General features: G+C 32.0%; 1 protein-coding gene across 1 annotated transcript; it reads right to left on the bottom strand.

The window, feature by feature from the left end:
- Positions 1 to 1785: 1785 nt before the first annotated feature.
- On the bottom strand, positions 1786 to 11421 carry LOC115957549 (endoglucanase 11-like). Its single transcript, XM_031075822.1, has 5 exons — positions 10979 to 11421; positions 10651 to 10863; positions 10358 to 10558; positions 9844 to 10098; positions 1786 to 2666 (listed from the first exon to the last, which is right to left on the bottom strand). Exons 1-5 carry the CDS (start codon positions 11228 to 11230, stop codon positions 2004 to 2006), a joined length of 1584 nt encoding a protein of 527 aa, XP_030931682.1. The 5' UTR covers positions 11231 to 11421; the 3' UTR covers positions 1786 to 2003.
- Positions 11422 to 13592: the final 2171 nt, after the last annotated feature.

Raw genomic sequence — 13592 nt, 5'->3', positions numbered from 1 at the left:
CAATTATTTGCTATATTCTTCCTTTAATTTTTCTGACTTTGTGGTGCATTAAATGAAGAAGGCGGGGGATAAAGGTAGAGGTTGAAGAAGCCATGGAGATGGAGGACCAACTTCACAAGCGATTCAAGCACGACCCATCTCTACTGGCAGAATGGAGTCCGACACAGAGCCTGTCACAAAGCCTGCAATGGAGGCCGTCACAGAGCCTGCATTGGGGGCCGTCACAGAGCCTGTCACAGAGTCTGCAATGGAGGCCGTCATGAAACCACCAGAGACCATTTGGAGTCCATGTAAAAATTGCCAATCCTTAAAATACTTTCACTTCCTTTTTTTGTTTTTGGTCTCATCTCATTGTAAAGTTAAATCACCACTTATTTTTGGTTTGTTTGTTTTTATTATTGCAAGACGTGACTGGGTATTACGATCATCAGATTTACCACTTACTTCAAAGAAAGGTGTGAGACATTGTTTAGATTTTTTTTTCATTTTATTAGGTTTTTTTTTTTTTTTTTTCTTTTATCAAATTGAATAGATTTTGTGTATTTGTTGCCTTTTTATTTTATATATAATATGATTTTTATCAACAAGTTTTATAGATAGGTTGAAATTCTATGTTTAATCACACATTTTAGTGTTTTTTTTAGAAGTCAATATAGCAAGCAATATATTTGTATTTTTTAATTTCTTATTACATGATTACTTGTTGTTGACATCAATATTTTATAATGGATTTAATTTGTTATGGCTTTTGTTTGGTGCTTTGTTCCATGTAATCTATATTCTTTAATTAAAAGCAAAATTTGCTGTCAAACATGAAATTGGATACGAGAGAATCCATCTGTCCAAATTTCTATATAAGTCTATCTTTAGTTAACTCTGTTTTTTTTTTTTTTTTTAAGATCAAAAATTTGGATATTTTTTCATTAATGAATTGAGGTTTTGGCTTAATTTTGTTTTCAACCGTTTCAATTATTGGATTCATTATTTTTTTCATGTATAATATTAATATTTGTGTTGTTTTTAATGATAAAAAAAAAAATAATATATGTGTTCTTAAAGGCTAAAACACAATACAATTACAAATATTATTCTCTTTTTTTTAAACAAATTACAAATATTACTTTAAGTTAGGGTATATGTTTATTTATTAGTAAGTTAGAATGTTACATTAAGTTAGAGTATTATATTTTTATTTATTATTAAATTACAATGCTACATATGGATGCATATGCTGGTTTAGGGTTGATATAACTTATAACCATTTGAATGAAATCAACACTAAAACAAATGATTTAAATATCAAAATAAGAAATAAAATAAATAAATTTCTTTTAAGTGTACAAGTACGATTCATTTTTTAATCTTAAATTTTGAATTAATTCTTTTTTTTCATTTTATTTGTTATTAAATTTAATTATATTATCAAAATATTTTTTATTAAGCCGTACATCGCACGGGCATAATACTAATTAAAGACTAAAATAGTAATTAAACCTTTTTATTTTTATTTTTTTCATAAATGTGCCAAGTGCCAAGTCTTTACTGATTTTTATTTCAAATTCACTTATATTAGATGGGTTGGTCCATCATGCTTCTCTAGATTAGTAGAAGTTTAAAGTTTTGGTCAATGCAACAAAGCAGGTATCCCGCCATGAACTTGTGATCAAGTACTTAGTTTATAAATTTTTAAACCCAAAAACAAACTAGTATAAAAAAAATAAAAAAATAAAAAATAAAAACTAATTCCTTTTTCTTAGCATGGAAAATAAAAAGAATGAAAAGAAAGAAGGTAACAATGCTGACCTTTTATACTCCTGTATTAACTGTATTTCAAATATAGCAAAATAGTGAAGGTACACATGGGCTGGCACACCTTACTTCAGCCACCAAAAAAAAGAAAAAAGAAAAAAAAAAGAATAATAATAATAACGAATAAATAAATAAAAAGAGGAGAGGAATGTTGTTATAGAATATCCAAGACTATTTTTCATCTGATATCATTTCTAATAAGAAGCCAGCAAAGGCGAATCATGATTCAGATCCAAACTCTGGTCCTCTAATTGCAACAACTTTGCCAAAACTCCAACCAATGGGGCTGTATTATATGTGCAGGCCTCAGTCTGCATGTAATTATCCCTTTGGTCCACAAACTTGTCTTGACAATCTGGTCCTCCAACTAAGGCCCCAACTAGAACATTGGGGTTGGGCTCCTGACTGCTGTACCAGTAATCATAGCCTTGGGTGCACCCTATGAACCCCTTGTTCTCTCTATATGACACAATTGAGGCTCCCCTATGGTGCACCATTGTGGGGTAATTTGAACCATAGCCCACTAAATAGCTCATGTTCATTGGGTTAGACCCCAAAATGTAATCAATCTGTGATTTTGCAAAGCTGAGGATTTCTTGATGGCCCACTATTCCTCCATGGCATTTGAGCTTTTGATTTGAGTTTTGAAGGATATCAGAGTATACTGTGAGTAGGAAAGCTGCTGTTGAAACGTATTGCATGTTGTTCCATTGCCGGACATATAAGAGGCCGCCTGGGGTGTGTTCTACATTGGTGCCATTGTTTTTGTTGAGGCATGAGCATATGTAGTATTCGGCTTTTGATTTGTATTGTTCAAGTATGTGAGCATGCTTCTTGTGCTTTTCTTCCATAAGCAACTGCAAAACATAATGGTTTAAGACAGTACGTACAACTTCATTAACCCAAAATTAAGTCGCTCAAGGGAAGGGAAAACAAAAAAAAAACAGAAATTGGCTTTACACTGTTTGATGCGTATTAACATGGTGCAATTGCATTGAAATTAGTTTATTGACTTTTTAAACCAAATTCTAACCAGTCCAACCCCAAGAGCGTGCTCCTTCAAGCTAACTTGTGGCTGGTTAATATTGGCGAAAGCTACAATATCTCGCCAAGCTTGGCAAGAAATTGTAGTTTACACTATACATAGCGATTTTCTTTTTTACTTCAGCTCTCTCTCTCTCTCTCTCTCTCTCTCTCTCTCTCTCTCGCACAGATTGAATTCAAGATTCTCTATCTATAACCCCCATATCACAAGATTCACAACTCCATTATTGACCCAATCTCAACGCTTAGGGGCCTGATCATCTAACCAACAAGGGATGTTGATCACCTGAATCACCTCAACTCCCCTGGTTTTGTGTCTCTGCCTTCGGGAAAAAAAAAATTGTAAAAATTTTGTGTCTAACCTTATTATTTCACAATGTCAAATGCTATGCAATTTAATAAAACAAAATAAACATAAAAGATAAGCATAACGATCTTTCAAAAACGCTTTTAAATAAGCAATGTGCTATTAGAATAATGATCATAAATATTTTATAAAAATTTGAATGTTTTATTTTATTTTCTTCAAATACATGCCATTTACAAAATTTTATCTATTTAATTTTGTAATTTTTAGAGCAAGTATTCTCGTAATTTTTAGAGCAAGTATTCTCAATAGTTATATTGGGGGAAAAAGTACTCTATAGTGCCACTTATTTAGACAAAGACAAAGACAAAGGTTAGTCAAACAAAACAATCGTATAAGTGACATATTTTAGCTTTTGCAATTATATTTCTTTATTGTATTTTGATAATGATGCATATAGAAACTTAATTATGAGATTTTGCTAATAATTGTTTATTTGATAATTTTTTTGGGTGGTTAAATTTGTAGTTTATATGAATAAAGTAATCTTAAGAGGTTGTCAAGTTGTTTTTCTAATTGATCCAGTTAATCATTGTTGAGCAATGATTGATAAGAAATTTTGTGTTTGTTTGCAAAACATTTTCACATACCATGTTTTGATTTAGTAGATATTTATGAATGCATTGAGATAAACAATTTGTAATATATTATACAAGTTAGATTCCAAAACTGGTGGATACATGCTACAATAATACTTATTCATTTTCAAAGTATCTTATTGTGGGGTCCAATAATTTGTGGTCCTGACCCATTTTTACATTGGGGCCCAAGGTCCGAGTCGAGGAAGGGTATAGCCGAGGACAGGTAATAAAAGTCCAAATAGTCTTGAGACACAGCCAAGGATGATTCTGTCCTCGGCATATCCGAGGTCTCCCTGGAAGGAAGGGCAAAAACGGTATAGGAACAGTTTGGGAAAAAATCTAAAATATCTATGTCAATAGAGAAGGAGACGCTGGACAGTATAACGACCAAGGACAAAGGGAAAGCTGTCATTACTGTCATTCAATACTCTGCACCTGACAGAGCCATACTCTTCAGCTTTTACAACCACCCCCAACCACTCTAGGTATGGGCTGACAGGATAAGTCTTAAGTCCTAGGAAATTGAGCTTATACGTGGACACTAGTGAGAGGATAAATGTCCGTATAAAAGGATAAGAGAGAGTGTGAGGGAGGAGGGAGGACAACCCGTCCTCCCAGCCATGGTGTCCTAGAAACGAGGAGAATAATAAGAGCATAGAGCTCCCCAGACTCCTCGGATGAGATTCGCTGACCGGAGCCAACCCGAACTACCGTCCAGTGATCAAGGTCTAGCCTTTCAAACTCACGCTCTACAAATGATATTGTTTGGGCCTTTTTACGTGCGAACCCAATATCATTTTGGGTCGTTACGAATTGAGTCCTTACAACAACGTTCTCCTAACTTTTAGCTTTTGATTTTTCTTTTTTTTTGACACGAAGGTGTGTGTGTATACATATATAATTTGCTTTGGGTATTGATAGGAAGTGTTTTTAATTTTATATCACATCATTATTTTAGCAATTATAATTACAATTACTTCAGTTATCTACATGTATTTCATCTTCTTCCCCAACCTTTCATCTTCCTCATCCCCCCCTTTTTTCTATATATAAATATGTTCTCTCTTTATCCTTCTTTTAAGCAACAAGCTTAGAAATTTTGATGAAAATTTTGTTCCACAATTGCATTTTTGTTTTTGTTCTCCACTATTAGAGGTACTTCTCTCACTCTCTCTCTCTCTCTCTCTCTCTCACACACACACACCCACACACGCACATCTATAATACATTAATCTCTAACCTTATTCTCGATTTGCTTTCATACTTTTCATTTTACTTTTTTTTTTATATGGAATTAAATATTTAACAAAATTTAAGGCAAAAGATTGATTTATGTATTTTTATTGTTTAGAAATTGTTGTTATTATTTTGATGTTAGTGCAAATATATATGTTTTTTGGTGTTTTGATTAGTGGGTGAATTTTTTTTTTTTTTGTTAGGAGAATCAATTAGTAGGTGATGTTCAATTTTTTTTTTTTTTTTTCATATAACTTTTGTCCAATTGTGATCCAAAAGTTTACTAGTATTTTCGTGATTGTGGAATTCATTGTGTATATGAAAGTTTCTAATAGTTATGTCAACATTTTTTGTATCCAATATTTGGGTTAGAATTGTTTATATTCATCCTTAAATTTTACAACTTTTTCCTTTCATGTTTCCAATAAAAAGTTTTAACTCAGTTTTTATGTAAGTGTAACCTCATAAAAAATGGTTACATATTGTTTAATATATTCTTATTGAAACTCATTACTAACATACATGATAAAAACTAACATTTGTCATTTAAAGGAATACATTTTTTTAGATGTTTTATGTTCCCCCTAATTTGTATCTCATTATCAAATAAATTTGACTATCCTTTTTTTTTCCCCTTTACATTAAGAATGATATACATATTGTAATATTCTTTCTAAGTGTTATATAAATAATGTTAATATATTAAGAGATTTTAGTGGACTTTTTATGTAATATTATTAACTCAAATAATACATATAAAATTTTATTAATTGTTTCACTGATAATGTCTATTGATTAGTAACAATTGGAAGCAAAAAAAAAAAAAAAAAAACACACACACACACACAATTTTTTTCCTAGGATTATGATTATATTTTGTTAAATTGTTAGTTTTACCTAATATTTTAAGTAGAAATATTTATGAGTTTCCATGCATCACAATAAAAATGATACTAATTTACAAAAAAAAAATTAAAGTGTGCAATGCATGGGCCTACTATTAGTGTATTCAAAAATAGAAATCATGGCCATACTTTGTATACCTCTAAAGAGCTACTATAATATTAGAAGATAATGTAGTGGTTTGGAATTAAAGATAACATTAAAATAGAGGGTTATAAGTTGAATATTTTGAATGGTGGGACGACACTTTTTTTCTCTTCCTGTTTCGACTATCATGATTGAAATAATTAATTCCCACTGTATTCTATCACTAACGAATTGGCTCATAACAGGAGTAGATGAAAATTTTACTTAAAAATATATAATTTTTTATAAAGAACACAAAATTTCATTAGTTGAAAAAGAAAGCAACGTGATATTGTTTATTTTAGTTATAAAAAAAATTCCTTACCCTTGTTGGTTTGTAAAGGGTTATATTAAAAAAGAGTATTTCTAAATTAATATTTTTTTATATCTAAAATAAAATTTTCTTATAAGAAAAATACTTTGTTACAAATAACTGATCCTAACATATGATCTTACAAATAATTTAGAAAATAAATTATGTATCATATTCCATTAAAAATAATCACATAATAATCTCAAACATTGGGAGCCTGCGACTAGTATTATGAATGTGTGATGCACTTAATCATATGTAAATTAAAGTAATGTTTTAATAACATAAGTAAGATTGAATAATAAATTTAATGGTAAAAATAAAAAAGAAACAAAATCCCTTCAATTATGTGACAAAAACACATCATGTAAAACCAAGCATCTATCGACACTAAAAAATATAATTGAGTACTAAAATAAAATTTAAAATTACTTTTACATTTATTTAAAAATAATTAATAATATAAAAAAATAATTTTTATAAATTTTTTGAAATTTTAGTAATAAATTTTCAGAACAAATTATATTGATAATATTTATAATAAAGGAACTGGGGGGAGGGTGGGGGAGAGGAGAGAAGACAGGATATCTAATTTGCTTTTTTAGATATGGTAAAATTAAGTTGAACCTATAGCATCCTTTTAATAATTATTTATTTTATTATTAGGTTCAAATATCAAACTTTTTTTCATAAAGGCTAGGTTGCATTTTTTATTTTTTATTTTTTAAAGAAAAAAATATAATGATGAGGGAAAAGGATGGGGGGAAGAGATGGCCATTATTTTATTTTATTTTAATATTTTTTTAGAGAAAAAAGAAAAAGACGTGTGTTTGACAAAACTTGGAGGAGAGTAATGTTATGAACACATGAAAATGCATAATTTTGTGTCATAGCTCGTCATGTGACGAGTTGTAATTAGTGGATGTGTGATGGTAGGCTATGTGAGAACACACTTCACCACTCACAACTCCTCACGTGGCAAGTTGTAACGTAAAGTAGTGCATTTTACGTGTCCCTAACATTTTTATGTGTATTCACAACTCTTTTTTTTAGTAAACAGTAATACTTATTAAAACAAACACGAAAATAGTAAAATTAGTGTTTTAAACCAGGTTTATAATACAATATTTTTTTTTTTGAGAGAGTTTATAATACAATATTTAAGTAGAATACAATTATAAAATGGTCTAACCTTTATAATGGTAAACTTAGACTATAAACAACAGACCTATGTGTATTCACAACTCAATTGGAATACGCCATTTTTTTTTTTAATATTAAGTAATATTGACAAAAGTTATGTGGGTCTGCATTAATAAACGAAATTGTAAAGTTGTGCCTCATCTAACGTACAAACTACAAACATTCATAAATGAAAGGATTGCAACCACTCACTAGTTTTATCAAGTGGGCCATACTGAAATGTCTGTCCCCACATCAAATTTCAGACAAAACTAGTACATGATATTTCTTCCTTCCTTTTTATGGAAATTTTTAATTTTATATATATTTTTTGGATGCCTTAAATTTTTCATCTCTTTTAAACTTCACATGGACTCGTACTTTATTTTCTCAGATCATCATTATTACGAACTCTTCCCATATGATAAGCTACAATGAAAACGCCCTTTTTTTTTTCTTTTTTTTGGAAACAAAGATATCCAGAACTGTTTAATGTCATAAAAATTGACCTTCAACAAATCTTTTTCATTACTTTCAATCATTTTATGTACCTAAGTTTTAGGCTCCGTTTGTTTCGACTTCAAACGGAATTCAGAAATTCTTTTCCGGAAAATAGCGTGTTTGGTAGGTTAGGAAAATTCGGTCAAACTGAAAATATTTTCAGTTTGACCGTAAAATAAGGCTTCTGAGGCGGAAAACGATTTCAGTCGTTATTTTCACTTCAAATGAATTCCGTGGCTTGCAAAACGCAGAGAGAGGGAGAGAAAAAACAGAACACAACACGCGAGATTGTCACACCCAGTGCTCCGATCCGGCGAACGATCCGGCGAACGAGCGATCGAACCTCACAACCAGAGCGCCGCGAAGATCGCGCCGTCGCGAGATCGCCTTCGACCGAGATCGCGATCGACGGCGCGATCTCGCGATCTTGCGACGCGTCGATCGCGATCTCGCGCCGTCGCGAGATCGCGCCGTCGATCGCGAACCCAGATTCGTCGTCCCTGATCGCCGCAGTCGCAGCACCAATTCGTCGTCCCCGATCGCGATTTGACCGGAATATGATTTTTTTTTTTCTGGGTTTTATTTGTGTTTTGGTGTTCTGTATGATTTTGATTTTTGGTGTTGTTGGGGAGGTGGTGTTGCCGGAGTGTGCTGCCGTGAGTTTGGCGGAGTTTGTAGGAAAATAACATTTTCAACCATACAATCAAACACCAGAAAATATTTTTCACAACATTTTCCATAATGCAACCAAACACTTACAAATATTTTCCTTTCCGGAAAATAACATTTCCGGAAAATAAGTATTTTCCGAAAAATTACTTACATGAAACAAACACAGCCTTAATTGACCTTCAAAATTGGCCTGACAACTCCTCTCTCATTTTAAGTTTTAACAAGTCCCGCTCCCACTCTTGAAATTTTTCCCATTAATAAAAAAGAAAAAAAGCTAATGAAATTTCAACAACTTTGTCGGTTCTCATGGTTAATCCTGTATTAGTTATAAACTACTTATTTTCTACTTTTGAATTTGTCTATTTGATCTAATTAATGCTTCTTCAGTTAAAGTGAGTGCTCCTAGCAAGGCTCATGGAAGCATATTGGAATAAATTTACAAACCAATTTTATTGTGTGAGAGAAGAGAATTAGTGACAGTGTAGCACTGATTTTAGTCAGGAACCACTTAAAAAGTATTGCCGTATATGCGAAGCATCACCTTCACATGGTTTTGTGCTCCAGATAACCTTTTTCTTTTTTCTTCTTTTTCTATTTTGAATTTCTATTCTACCCTATAGATGGTGCCTCATAGGGCTTATTCATCCGCGACCTCTATAAAGTTTTTTTAAAAAAAAAGAAAGAAAGTATGATTTAAAGCTATAGTAGTATTATTATTCCATCTTTGAATCTATGGAAAGCCGAATCCCAAAAAGATTTGGGAGAGTTAAATTTAGGCTCTCTAGTCTAATCCATTAAAAAAACAAAACCAAAGACAAAAAAGAAATGAGATATTTATAAACTATTAATTGACCCACTTAGAGCATAGAAATCAAAATAAATAATTCTAGTGCCATGTATTTTGTCACAATTGTTTTATATGATAAACTGTAATTGATTATTTGTCATTATCATATGTTCTAACCATTTTTTTTCATTATTTATGGTCTTCTATGTAAAACAATTGTGGCAAAGTGTATGCGAAAATGTGTGATACTAAAAATTTTCAATCAAAATACTTGGCTCGAGAGACAGAGACAGAGATAGAGACAGGGAGAGGGTAACTTTACCTTTGAGGCAATGACTTGAAGACCAGCATACTTCACGTCCCAGCTGAATTCTGTGATGGCCCAACCAATGCCACCAAAGCAATGAGCCTTGTCAATAAGGTACTTCCAATACTCATCCTTGTCGGTGGCCTTGTACAACCACAAAGCTGCCCATAACAATTCATCCATGTACCCACTCACCGACGCATAGTAGCTCTTCACCACTCCCACACTCCCATCATACTTTCCTCTATGCTTGTCCCCAAACTCAAACAACTACACCCACCCAAAAAAGATTAAGGAAATTAATTTAATTTAATAAATTTCAAAAAAAAAAATCATCTATGATGGTACAACTATTTAGTGAACTAATAACCCTAAAAAAAAACAGTTACTTATATTAATGTCTTAATGTAACAAGAAGTAAAATTAATCCAACTATAATTATAGGACAACTCCACTAGATCTATTAATTACTTAAAAAAACGTTTTTTTTTTTTTTTTGGTTAAAACTTATAAAACGTTTTAAATGTACCTGTTGGGCATGGTGTAGGAGTAAGTGTGAGTAATGTGGGTTTGTTTTCTTGAAAACTATCGATGCAGCTGCCATTGCTGCTGCTGTCTCTCCGGCGAGATCCGACCCCGGATTGTTCTCGTCAATCTTGTATGCTTGCCGCGACGTCGTCATGTCCTCCGGCCGTTGCCAGCAATAGTGGTCAGTGTCACCATCACCCACCTGTATAAATTTGAAACCAGTTTTGAATCCAATAATTTTGTTGCATATAATTAATATATAGTTATTTGGAATTATGCAAATGTAGTAGATACCTCGGCCCACAACACATTTGGACTAGTGTGTGCCTTAATGAAATAATCAGTGCCCCACTTAATAGCTTCCATCGCATGCTCCAATTCACCGGCAACAGCAATTTGTTGCCGGTATTCAATGGCACCCCATGAAAGCATTGTCACAGTGAATGCCATTGGTAGCCCAAACTTTACATGGTCACCAGCATCATAATATCCTCCTACCAAGTCCACCTATACACAAAACACAAATATATATATTAGAGTCACATAATTTGAACACCAGAATACTGTAATGCAACATTTTTGGACAAGTAGGTTTTGAGAGTTGATCGAATTTGGTACTAACTCCTTGTTCAAGGCCATCAGTGAGGCCAGAATGGTCACGCCAAGTGACCCTTTGGTTGTACGGCAACCGCCCGGAGCGTTGGGATTCGAAGTAGAGGAGACTCTTTTTGAGAGCATCAGCATAATCAAAAGCTTGAGCACAGGCAGAAATGGCAAAGATGGATAGTAGGAAACACCAAAGTTGTGCACATCTGGGAATTATTGGAGCTCCAATTGTACTATTATAGAGCTTTTTCTTTTTTTCCTTCTCCATGGTCTCCCTTCCCTCCTAAAGAGCTTTTAGGAGTGAAGGGAACAGGAAAAGTGAGCTCTCTCTCTCTCTCTCTCTTACTGCTTATTTACTTTGAAAACTTGTTAGTCTAAGCGAAGATGTGTCTTATGCATGTGACTTTCACATGAAAACGTGAAGTCTCCCAGAACTTTATAGATAATTATTGAATACTTTTGTAGTAGTATAAATATATATTTCACATCTCACATAATTGTAAGTTTTACTAATTAAATTTATGGTAAGATTTACAATTCATGTGAAAAATAAAGTACGTATTTATAATACGCTCATAGTATTCAATAATTTTCCCACTTTTTGTCCTAAGCGTGATTGTTGCAATGGTTTTAATACGATTGCTGTGCTAAATATGGAAAAATGGCTTGGAATGCGGCACCGCTTTCTGGGATTTGGCATTGGCACTGGCAAATGGATTCTCTATTTATCACACATTTTTTTAATTGGCTACACTTCGCTTCCAAATCCATTGGTTTCACTCCAAACATGATCCAAAAACTGATCAATGTAAATTAAAAGAGTGGCCCAAATGCCCATGATTTTTAAAAGGTTACTTTCATCTGAGTATTAGATATGTGAAAGTGTGTAAAATACTAATTAATGTTCAAAATTCTTTGGTGTCAAATAGTAGGTTATGCAGGGACATGGTATATAGCTAAGAAGTTTCCCCAACTAATATTGGGTCTTGGAGAAGGACCTGCCGAGTTGTATCATTGGTGATATATGGTCGGGTGTCTATTATTTATCATGTGAAGAACTAGACGTGTCTTTATGCGCCGATTATATTGAGGTTAAGGTAGGACCTATGTTAATGCTACCAAAATCCATGTCTTTTTTGAAGAAACTGTGTTGACAAATGACAGACTCACTCTAAATAGAAACCAGAATAGAAAAGCAATCTAAATGTGAAGCATGACTACACCGACAAGTTTGCATGTGTCCAAATGCTATTGCAGCCATTAGGCATAGCTTATCTTTCATCTATTGTGGCTTCTAATTTGAAGTCTAATTTTGCATTATTTGTCCTAATTTTTTTCCCTCAATTTTGGTATCAGGAGACACAATAATAACACTCTCCTATATAAGTAGTATTAACTCATTATCACTTCATCAATCTCAATAAAATATTTATTACTCTAAATTTATTTTTTTGTTCCTTTATTTGTAATTTGGATTAAGTATGATACTCCAATTTCATGATATATGAGAATAAAATAGGGGTACATCATTGAATTACACCATCTAATTAACCCTATCATCATTTTGGTAAGATAATTATTTTAATATCAATTTTCCATGTAGCTCTTTCTCGAATATTTTTTACTTCTTGATTTTGGTTTAATGTTAAAGGCCTAAAAACACCGAATTATTTGAGAAGTTTATGGAAATATTAAAGCACTAAGATGGTGTTTATGCTATAATAAGTGTAATAATTGGTGGATTAGGTTCTAACAGGAAGCTTATTTTTGTCGGCCTCGTAGATGTGGCTTATTTCATTGAGTTATTATAGCAAGGTCAGCTCAAGGCGTTGTGGGGCCTAGGGAGATTACTTTAAGTGTGGCATATTTTTATATTTTGAATATTAATAAAAAATTATTTAAATTAAATTTAATATATTTTTTTAGATGCAAAATTATGAATTAAAACGAATTAATTGTATTACTAATGACTATACAACTAAAATAAACACTATCTCTTGAGTGAAACAACCAAAAACTATAAAAAAATTATGATTGAAAATTTTAATAGAATTATATAATATAATATCTCTAAATAAAATTTGAGTATAAATTAATTTATTGGTGAGAGATTACTAAGTTATTTTAGCATTTGTGTGTGGAAGATTAATGAGTTCTACACTCTAAAACTAAAAAAATGAACAGTTACTGTCATATCCAATGGAAATTTTTTTCTTTTTTCTGGTTTTTCTTTGATAAAAATTTACTTTTTAATTATTGGTAAATATTTGGGACTTAATCTTATTGATACAATGATATCTCTATTGGTAAAATTTTGGAAGCATATTATCATTGGGGTCTTAGATGGTTGCCTAGTTATCTCGTACCTTGAGTCAACATTGATTATTGGGATGATGTTTATACTACAAGGAGTGTAATTGGACAGAACAATAGTTTACAATTATCTTACAACATATTTGAAATAACCTACCACCTCACATAGGGCCCATTACAATGTGAAATTAAAAAAAAAAATTCAATATTAACTTGAAAATGTTGTGTCCTTAACATGATTCTATTTTGATTTACAGTGAGCTTATTTCATTGATTTATTATTGAACTTAAAACAAATGAAGTTCATCTATGCATAT

This window comes from Quercus lobata, chromosome 8 (genome assembly GCF_001633185.2).
Source record: "Quercus lobata isolate SW786 chromosome 8, ValleyOak3.0 Primary Assembly, whole genome shotgun sequence".
In the NCBI taxonomy this organism is placed as follows: domain Eukaryota; kingdom Viridiplantae; phylum Streptophyta; class Magnoliopsida; order Fagales; family Fagaceae; genus Quercus; species Quercus lobata.
The sequence above is the reverse complement of the archived record's forward strand: the minus strand, read 5'-3'. Positions and strand labels throughout refer to the sequence as shown.